Consider the following 10,806-nt stretch of genomic DNA (forward strand, 5'->3'; position numbering starts at 1 on the left):
GGGTCCCCGGTTCGATCCCTGCTCAGGGAACTGGATCCCACACACCCTCAACGAAGATCCCGTACGCGGCACAGCCAAATAAAAAAATATATATTTTTTTTTTTAAAAAAGGAAAAGAACGTGTCCGCCAAGTTTCCCCACTATAAAGGGACTCTCCTCTGAGATTAGTATTTTGTGAGGAGGTACTTTGAGCTCTGTAAGTATCAAACTTTCCACTTATCTGTATTTGTATGGACTCTTGGTTTCCTATTTATCCTATATAATTTGTTTTAATTTCCAAATGGCCAGTGGAACTTCTTCAAGCTGACCTCTGTGTTCTTTGGACGTGCCTCCATAACTCTTCGAGCACATTCTTGCTTTATGGCACAACAAGATGTAAATTTTAGGCTCATCTTCTAATATTAACACTTGTCCTGCTCCAGACATGAAAATCAGCCATTGCTGCTAGGAGACTTGGTTCCTATTTAGTGGAGGATGGTATTTAGAAGTCAGGATCTGGATGGTAGAGGTGTTCATTAATGCTGCGGTGTCACCGCTTCTGGGTCCTCTTAGCTAGAGAATATATGTTCCCGTGTCCCTACACACACAGCGACGTCTGTGTTGCTTTGTATATCCCTCTCTGTAAGTTGAAATCCCAGTCCCTCCCATTCCGATCCAACACCGCAGAGCTCCTGTTACCTTTTCCCCTTTCTATACTGTATCAGGCACTCCCTTTTCCAGCAGCGAGCAACCGGATTCCCATTAGCCTCAATACAATCCCGCGTGTAACCGGCCTCCCTTCTCCGTTGCCGTCCCACCCCCGTGGGGATGCCTTTCTCGCCGTGATCTGCCTTCAGCACCCTACACCGTGCCGCCTGCACTTTGCTCACAGTGGAAGCCCTCCCCCTAGGTGATGTGAGGCTCGCACGGAGATGCCCCAGTATTCCACGGCAGGCTGCTCTTGCCTGGGTTCCTCCTCACCTTCCCAGGCCCCGACGCTCTGGGCGGGGCTGCACGCCACCTCCACCCCCCCACACCCCCCTGCCGTGGCGACTCCCCCTCCCTTGCTCCGCTCTCCTATTTAAGGTCTCCGTTCCCCACACCGATGGCCCCCAGTCCCCTCCCCATTCCGTGCAGGCACCCTTATCGCCTCCTTGGGCTCTGACCACGCCCACCAGCAGGGATGGCTACCTTGCCCCTCCCCCCCCTGAACTATTCCGGAAGAAAGGAAGGGAAGAGAGGAGCAAGAGGAAGGACACATATCCCCCCTCTGAGCCACCGTGCATGTCTGTTCCTGAAGTCCGCTTGTCACGCGGTTTTTGCATCCTGCTCATTTCCACCCATTCCTGACTTAACCCTAGAGCTCCTGGAGGCCAGGTGTCCATCTCCATCTTCACACACAAAGGCCAGCAGCAGAGGCCAACGTGCCTGTTGAAACATTGTACGAATCGATGCCCTCGGCCCTAATCCTCATTTTCAAAACTATCCTTCCAGTTCTATTCCGGGGATAAAAGGTCAGAGCCTGACACTGGCCCCCCCCTCCATTCTCACGCCAGATGGGGAGGCAGGAACAACTGTGATCCCCCCCCCCCAACCCGAGTGGAGATTTCTGACCCAGCTGTCACAGCTCTAAGGGAGCCAAGGTGACCGAGGGAGAGGCCAAGAGAGGCAGGAAGAGTTGGCAAAGGAGTGCTAGGGGAGACAAGGAGGCTGAGCCACCAAGGGGGAGGGGACAGGAGGGAGGGGGAGCTGTCTTGAGACGGGCGCCTGGTGAGCTCTGCCCCGCCCCCTCCATGCAGTTTCCCATGGGCCCCGCCTGCATCTTCTTAAGAAAAGGCATCGCTGAGAAACAGCGGGTGAGTCTGGGGACAGTGAGGGAGGCGGGGGGGGGGGGGGGGTATCCTCCTCCTCCAAAGGGAGCTGGGATGCGGGGAAGGGAAGGGACAAGAGGGGAGCAGGTGCGGAGAGCACGAACTGAGAAGGTAGGAGAGTTGCAGGGAGCATCGTGGGGACACGTGGGTCAGTAAGATGGGTGAGGGTGAAATCAGAAGTCAGGACCGAAAGGTGGAAGATGCAGGAGAAGAAAAAGGAAAGGGGAACTAGGAAGATGTCACCGTTGATGATCATTATTCTTTTCTTTGACACCCATACTGGTGACGACGGAGGTGGTGATACCCATAGATGCTGCTTATTAAGTCATCGCCGTGTGCCCAGACCCGTGCAGAGGGCTTTGCATTCCTGATGTCGTTTAATCCTCCGGATGACTGCACGAGGTCCATAGTACTTTCGTTCCTATTTTACAGACGTGGGTACTAAGGCTCTGAGTCACGAAGTCCCTTGCTTTACGCTTATACAATTAGTAAGTGGCAGAGTCAGGTCTGTTTGTTTCCAACGGGTATGATTTTAATTGTTATTTTTTTAAGATCATGAGAGAGAGAGAAAGATTGAGAGAGAAAGATTTGGGGAGAAGGGGGTAGTAAGAAAGAGAAGCTGGGGGAAAATCTCCAAGGATAAAGGGAGAAAAGGGGGTGAAGGAGGCCAGGCGTCGATGGGATTTCCCAGGTGATGTGCTGTGTACCCAAGCCTGACCCTTCAGTTATGTCCAGGAGTGGGTGATGGCAACATGAAAGGTTTTAGGAATTGGTCGTGGTGGCAGTGATCAGCCTGCCTGGGTGCTACCGAACACAGCTTCCACAGCCAAGGGATTCTGACCCTTGAGAGAAAGCATGGAGGCAGGTGGAAAAACAGCCAGTGGGGTAGAGTGGAAAGAATTCTGACCTGGCAGCCAGTAGACCTGCATTAAGATCCCAGCTCTCAATGCACCTGAATTTCTGCATGACCTCAAAGGAATGATTTAACGTCTCCCTGCTTTGGGAGGGGATCTGCCACTTCTGAGCTGTGTGACCTCAGGCAGGTTCCTTAACCTCTCTGTCCCTCGACTTCCTCTTAAATAAGATGGGAATGATATTTGGCTCTGCCTCAAAGAACTTTAAATGAAATGATTGTGGTAGCCTGGCACAGTCAGCAAACTGAATATGTGAGCTGTGATTCTAAGTCTGGCTTTCTTCATCTGGGGAAGAAGGGGATTGGATTCCGTGGCCTCCAGGACCCATTTCGGCACAACAGGATGGGTGTCTATTTGGGAGAGGCAGGAGGAGAGAGACCAAGATTCAAGGATGGGAGAGAGGAAATGAGAAGGGGTGAGGAAGAGCAGGAGAAACAAATGGCCATGGAATGGGATCCCGTCAGGAGATGGGAGAAAGAAGGTGAGAGGGGTAGATGGGAACAAGAAAGGAAGAGAAACAGGAAAGGATGAGGATGAGATGTGTTTCAAGAAGTGAATGTGGATCCCTGATCCTCTGTCCAAATCCCCTGCCCCCTGCATTCCTTTCTAGGAAAGACCACTGGGACCAGATGAGATTGAAGGTAAAGCTCTCTCCCCTAAATGCCCCCACTTTGCCCTCCACCCACTTACCTGCTCTCTGTTCCTTTGTGCATTTCAATATAAATCCCTTGACATGAAAATTTTACATCACTCTCTCTTCCCACTCAACTGTGATTTTGTGGTGGTTTAAGTACCTCCCCAAGGGTTTAGAAACCATCCCCATGCCCAAGTGTCTCAGAGACCCACAGATGATGCCTGAGTTTTAGGATGAGTCCAAACTTGTTGTTTTTTTCTCTTGGTAGTTTCGAAGTTTCCCATAACGTCACCCAAAAATGTGAAGGACTTCAGTGCTATCGTTTCGTGGTCTCAGGAACTATTCTTTTTGCTAACGCATTTCATACATCACTCCTTTTAAAAATTTTTATAATGTATTCTTTTTTGAGGAGTCTTTAGTCAGTGCCTCATTGATAGTTTCAAGGGATGCTACTATTCCCCAGTGACTGTTTCAACTTCCCCAAAGTTCTTCTCTCTTAACTTTCAGAGCTCCGGGAAGCATTTCTTGAGTTTGACAAGGACCGAGATGGGTTCATCTCTTGTAAGGATTTGGGGAATCTCATGAGGACAATGGGTTACATGCCCACGGAGATGGAACTGATTGAACTGGGCCAGCAAATCCGCATGAACTGTGAGGCCAGGGAGTGGGAGGAATGACTGGGCTTAGGGGAGAGCTAAGGGTGGAATTAGGAAGGATATATGGAGGTTGAGAGTAGAGTTGGAGATAGGGAGGAGGGAAGAGGGGCTAGAAGTCTGGAAGGAAACAGTTCAGACTCTACTTAGCGAGGCGACATTTGTAGTGGTTAAAAGCGTGACTTTTAGGGATAGATTTGGGTGCAAGTCCCAGTTCTGTTATTTACTAATTGTAGTCATATAAGAAGTAGAGTTAGCCCACACTCTTGAGTCTCAGTTTCCCCGTCCACCCAGTGAAGATGATATCACTCCTTACCTTGTGGGATTGTAGAAAGGGAGGGATAAAGATGTTAATACAGGTAAAGGCTTAGCCTCTAGTAAATGCTTATTAGATGTAAGTTATTACTATCACCACTAAGATTCGTCAGTGGAGGGCAACACTGGAGTTGTATTTGATGCTGGAAACAGACTTGGAGTTGGAGCCTAATGTTGGTGAATAATGTTACAAAAAAAGATAGGTTTTTAGATGGAGACAAGCTGATTTTGTCATCGAAGCTGGGATAAAATTGCTACGGGGTTTGCTTCTGGGCATGTTACTGAGTAAACAATGCTGAATTCAAAGAGGTGATAGTATTCATATCTGAAAGGGATTTAGTGCTCATTTAATTCATACTCTCCCTTCTCCAGATCTGCCAGATGAGGGAACCTAGATCTGAACCAATTAAGAGATTTTCTCAAGGTCACACCAACAGTTAGTTACTTCCACCGTAAGGCACCCCATCCACTCCTGTTCAGACGAGAGGGACAAGAGGGCATGAGTTGGCTAAGAAAGGAAGCTCTTAGAAGGCAGAGAGATGGGAGCAGATCTATTTCTTGAACAGAGTTGAAGGGCAAAGTGAGGTAATGGAGGGTTGGGGACATATGGAATCTCACTAGACCTGCCTCTTCTGTCCTCAGTGGGTGGCCGTGTAGATTTTGACGATTTTGTGGAGCTGATGGCCCCCAAATTGCTTGCAGAAACAGCTGGGATGATCGGTGTCCAGGAGATGCGAGATGCTTTCAAGGAAGTAAGTTTCATAATGTTGGAGGTGGTTGAGGGAGACCCAGGAGGTCTATGATTAGCCATTAACCATGGACAGAACCCACCAAAACCAGTTATTTTTCTAACTATGGTGGGATTTATAGGGAAGGAAAATAACATATTTCAAGCACTTGCAATGGACAAGGTCCTCTACCTGTTTCATCTAATTTTGTCCTCACAAATAACAATAGGAGTAAGTAGTCATGTATCCCAATACTACATATGAGGAAACTGAGGCTCATGGAAATTGCATATCTTATCCAAGATCCTGCAATCTACAAAACACATGCTAGAACCTCTAATCCTCATGCCTGTAATAGGAAGAGGGAATCCAAGAATTTGAGAACTCAGAAAGAAGCTCCAAGACATCATCTGGTTGAAACTACCTGTTGTAGGGATGCTTTAAGAAGCTGAGATCCAGGGAGGGTAAGGGGCTTGCTGAAATTCACTTAGATTCCTTGATAAAATGCTCTTCTCTCTCAGAGAGCTTTCAACTACCCGAGGCAAAAATAAAGAAGAGTATAGTGTTCGGAAGGGGACACCCTGGAGTCAGGCAAACACGGGTCCAAATCCCAGGAAGATCTCTACCTACTAGCTGTGTGGTTTTCTCTCTCAGCTTCATGTAAAGATCTAGAGCTGCATCGTCCAATAGAACTTCCTGTGATCATGCAAATGCTCTGTCCACAGTGGTAGCCACTGGCCTGAAATGTGGCTTGTGTGACTGAGGAACTGAATTTTTAATTGTATTTAATTTAAAAAAATTTTATTGAAGTATAGTTGATTTACAATGTTGTGTTAATTTCTGCTGTACAGCACAACGATTCAGTTATACGTATATAGACATTCCTTTTCCTATTCTTTTCCATTATGGTTTATCACAGAATATTGAATATTGTTCCCTGTGCTATACAGTAGGACCTTGTTTATCCATCGTTTATATAACAGTTTGCATCTGCTGATCCCAAACTCCCAATCCTTCCCTCCCCCACCCCCTCCCCCTTGGCAACCACAAGTCTGTTCTCTATGTCTGCGAGTCTGTTTTTGTTGCATAGATAGGTTCATTTGTGTCGTATTTTAGATTCCACATATAAGTGATATCATATGATATTTGTCTTTCTCTTTCTGACTTACTTCACTTAGTATGATAATCTCTAGGTCCATCCATGTTGCTGCAAATGGCATTATTTCATTCGCTTTTATGGCTGAGTAATATTCCATTGTATACACATAATAGTATTTAATTTTGATTCGTTTCAATTAAATTAATTTCCATTTGTATTCAATTGAATATAATTTCAATTCATTTGAATCTAAAAATGAATACTCACTGCAATTATTGGAAAACTTTCATTTGGAACAACTTGGGTATGCAAATCTACCTTTTCAACTATATACTTCATGAAACCTACATGCAGATCGAGTATTTCTGATAACATTTGATGTCTGAATTGAGATGTGCTGTGAGTATAAAATACACACTGGATTGAGATTTAGTAGCTTAGTTTAAGTATCTTTGGAGGGTAGGTGTGTCAACTAACCATGCTAAGGACATACTAAATAAGTCCTTAGCATGGTATTATGCTAAGTCTTATGAAATCCAGTATGCATAAAAAGAATATAACAGCTTTTCAGTGACTGTGAAGCTGGAGAGATCCCGGCCAGGAGAAGGACGTTGGGTGAATAAGATGGTTTGATCCCAGAGCAAACAAGAGAATGTAACATAGTTCATTAATAATTTTTATTGTTTATTTATTTTTCTTTTTTTGTTTGTTTTTTGTTTTTTTTATGAATAATTTTTAAATTGATTACATGGTTAAATCAATTTTAAATTGCTTACATTTAAAATTTTTTAAATGATATATTAGATAGATTAAGTAAAATCGATTATAAAAAATTAATTTCACTTGTTCCCTTAAAATCTGTGTATGTGGCGGTAGGAGGCTGTTAGAAAAATTTTAATTACCCATGAGGTTCACATTGTATTTCCTTTGGGCAGTGCACTGCGCTAGGGGAAATCACACCCCAGGGTTAGAAAGCAGCAGGTACAAACACTGGAAGGCAGGAAGGCATGTCTGAGGAAGCGCAAGGAGCCTGCAGTCCTCGGAGAGGCATGAGCCGGAGAGAGTAGCGTGAAGTCAACAAGAGTTGCTGAAGGCAGGACCCCATCCCGTAGGAGTTTGCGTGTCACGGAGCGGGGAGCGGTGTCAGGATTTTCTTCTGAGTGGGATGGGAAGCCGCTGGAGGACTTTAAGCCAGGGAGGGACAAGATCTGATTGGTGTTTTAAATGAACACGAATGTCAAGTCCCAACGTGTGGAGGACAGATTATGTAGGACCACAGTGGAGAAGGACTGTTGGCTCCCAGATAACATTTGGACGTAGAACTTACGTTCTGAGACTTTCTAGTGGATTAGTTAAAGGTGTGCAGCATAGGGAGGGCTAAGCATGGAACAAAGAACAAGGCTCCTTGAACCTGCCTTCAAGGAGCTGACTTTTAGAGGATAACGTGCAAAAGCTCTCAGCTGAGTTTTGTTTGTTTGTTTTGGCCGCACCACATGGCTTGCGGGATTGGACCCAGGGCCACCGCGGTGAAATTTACGATGATTTACAGTGTCGTGTTAGTTTCAGGTATACAGAAAAGTGATTCAGTTTTATATATATATATATAACTATAGATTCAGCTATATATATAAATGTATATATTCTCTTTTTAAACATATAAATGTATATATTCTTTTTTCTGCATTCCCTTCTGCATTATAGGTCATTACAAGATACTGAGTATAGTTTCCTGTGCTATACAGTAGGTCCTTGTTCATTATCTTTAGCTAAGTTCTTGACTCACGGTAAGTGATCAACAAACAGTGCTATTATTATTATTATTGCGGTCATCGTTGCTAATATTATCCCCTGTGCTCCAATTCAGTTTGATGCCAACGGAGACGGGGAGATCACCCTGGGGGAGCTGCAGCAGGCCATGCAGAGGCTCCTGGGAGACAAGCTCAGTCCCCAGGAGATCTCCGAGGTTGTCCAGGAAGCCGACATTAACGGAGACGGCACCGTCGACTTTGAAGGTGACGTTGTATAGGGGCAGCCACCTCCACCTCCCCCGTGTGGTTTTTTTGCACGTCGGCCATTCCTTCTCACTCTTCCCCCAGTTTGAGGCTGGAGGAGGGGGCTTAGATTTTGGAGGTGTCTGTTTCATCCCTTTCTGCCCACGTCATTTCCAAGAGCTCAGTGCCTCTCACCTCTCCTTGTTTCTGTCTTGGCCACTCCTTGGAACACCCTGTCCAGAAGCCCATTCCTACTCCACCTCTCCCATCCCTTCTTTGTTCCCTGGATGCCTTTATCATAGGAAAAAAATGTCCCATCAGAAGGAGAGTGGATCAGTTAGCCGCTGGGATGCTGGGGTCAGATTCATGGGTTTCAAATTCAGGATCACCTCTTACTAACTATGCGGCCTTATCCTAGTCACTTCCTCTCTTTTAGTGTCAGTTTTCACATCTGCAAAATGGGAGTAAAGAGGATACCTTCCTCCCCAATTTTAGAGAAAAACTAAAAGAAATCATGCACTAAGGACCCCTTGCTGCCATTGCTTATGTCCTGCCTGTAAAACCCTTTCCTCCTTCCTCTGGCTAAGTCTTAGCTATGCCCCTGGATGGGGCCCCATCTTTCTTATCAGGGTCGGCATCCCTCGGTGCTCCGGTAACACCCACGATGCCTCTGCAGTGATACTGGCACATGACGTCACAATAGCTTCCAATCGTTGATTGCCTGTTTCCTTCTGAGGCCACAGACTAAATCTTTCATCATCCTACCCCAATTCCTAGCAGAGAGCTCAGCACATGTGTTTTGAGTGATTGGATAAATGAGAAATATCGGAGTCTTGAGTGGATGGGAGGGGGATCCTTTTTGTGGGAGACGTCGATAGGGCACGTCAAGTTCTCATCGTGACATTCTCTGGTTCAAATTCTTAGTCTGATATTCAAGTGCATCCATGATGCTGCCCCAGTTACCCACCCACCCGGCCTCTATCTTCTACAACCACTCTGAATTTTTATGCTCTGGTGCACACTTGGTACTGCTCTGTGTTCTCCAACTTCTGTTCCTTTCTCCCCGATGGTCCTTCCACTTACCACACCTTTCCCGTGTTATCAATGCATTTTCAAATCCTATCCATCTCTCAGGAGTTCATGCCAGTGCAACCTCTGCTAAGAAGCTTCCCTTTATCCTTATTGGGTGTAGTGGTCCCATCTGTGAAGACTTAACAGGGATTTCTCTCTTCCTCTCCAAAGGAAGTTATGACTGCAGACCTTGAGTTACATTTGCCTCCTGGGTTGTGAATTCCTGTGGGGTAGAGGGAGCTTCTCTAACTCCCTCTACCCCACAGGAATTCACAACCTGTAGAGAAACTTAGTAGATGTTTGTTGCATGGCTGCGACATAGCAAATGTTTGCTGGATGCCTGCTGGATCTAGCCGGGCTCAGGTGTAGAGTAGGCATGAATGAAAATCTGGGAGAGGTACAATGGTTTGAGGAAATAGTTCCTCAGGCCAGTCACAGGCAAGGGAAGGACAGAGGGGCCTCGAGACCTGGGTGGGACCGATAAGTCCACCTGACACTGAGTCCCAGCAAAGTCAAGTACCGCCTGGGTTCATTCCAGGGTTCTCCATTCACCATCCACGTGATCTCAGACATGCCGGTCAACCTCACCAGCCTCAGTCTGCTTACCTGTAAAACGGTATTTACCCCTCCAAGATGGGTTGAAAAGTTGAAATCAGAGACTCATAATGACGATTTATTGAACACCGACCGTGTCTTCTAAGCATTATATTGTTTAACCATCTTAAAAATCATAGAAGGTAAATAGCAACCCTATGATCCCCACTTTGTAGATGAAGAAATCAAAGCATAGAGGGGTCAAGTTATTAATTTCCCGAAGAACCCCAGTGGTTCCTGACACATAGTAAAGGCTGGAAAAAATAATGGCAGCTCCTCTTACAAATAGGCACCTCACTGAGGGGGGAGGGATAAATTAGGAGCTTGGGATTAACACACACACACACTACTACATATAAAAGAGATAAACAACAAGGACCTCCTGCATAGCGCAGGGAACTCTACTCAACATTCGGCAAGAATCCAAAGGGAAAAGAATCTGAAAAAGACTGAGTATATCTATATGTTTAACTGAATCACTTTGCTCTACACCTGAAACTAACACAACACTGTAAATCAACTACACTCCAATAAAAAAAAACTATTTTAAAAAGCAAATGAAGAAAAACAACAACAAAGAGGCGCCTCACCGGAAATTTCGTTTTTGCAGAGTTTGTGAAGATGATGTCTCGTTGAGGAGGTTCTGGAATATCCCCTGGTCACTCTCCACGTGTCCAACATGGATCCAGCCCTGGCGGAGGACCGCATCCCCACGGGCCCGCGAAGGAGAGAGGGAGGGAGACTGGCATGGCAGCACCATGGATTGAGGTTAGACTAGAAACGATAGCTTTGTCTATCGTAGGGGTTAGATGGGGTAGGGGAACTCGTTTAACACTGAAGAGTCCACGTGTGGAAATGTGAACAGAAGCGTCTAGTTGCTGCTCCCCAAATTCCAAAGACCAACGACGTCTTTTGACCGCACGTTATCCTAAATCCCGATAACCTGCCAGAGTCTCT

The 10,806-nt window shown here is 46.0% G+C and overlaps 1 protein-coding gene across 2 annotated transcripts; it reads left to right on the forward strand.

The window, feature by feature from the left end:
* Positions 1–1,772: 1,772 nt before the first annotated feature.
* On the forward strand, positions 1,773–10,485 carry CABP5 (calcium binding protein 5). Of its 2 annotated transcripts, XM_059045793.1 has the most exons (7): positions 1,785–1,835; positions 2,728–2,730; positions 3,375–3,405; positions 3,906–4,049; positions 5,009–5,118; positions 8,058–8,205; positions 10,460–10,485. In XM_059045793.1, the coding sequence occupies exons 1-7, from the start codon at positions 1,785–1,787 to the stop codon at positions 10,483–10,485; spliced, it is 513 nt and encodes a 170-aa protein (XP_058901776.1). The 2 variants fall into 2 exon arrangements, with proteins under 2 accessions (XP_058901775.1, XP_058901776.1); XM_059045792.2 differs by lacking the exon at positions 2,728–2,730 and having other exon boundaries at positions 1,773–1,835.
* Positions 10,486–10,806: the final 321 nt, after the last annotated feature.

Source organism: Kogia breviceps, chromosome 18 (genome assembly GCF_026419965.1).
Source record: "Kogia breviceps isolate mKogBre1 chromosome 18, mKogBre1 haplotype 1, whole genome shotgun sequence".
Taxonomy (NCBI): domain Eukaryota; kingdom Metazoa; phylum Chordata; class Mammalia; order Artiodactyla; family Physeteridae; genus Kogia; species Kogia breviceps.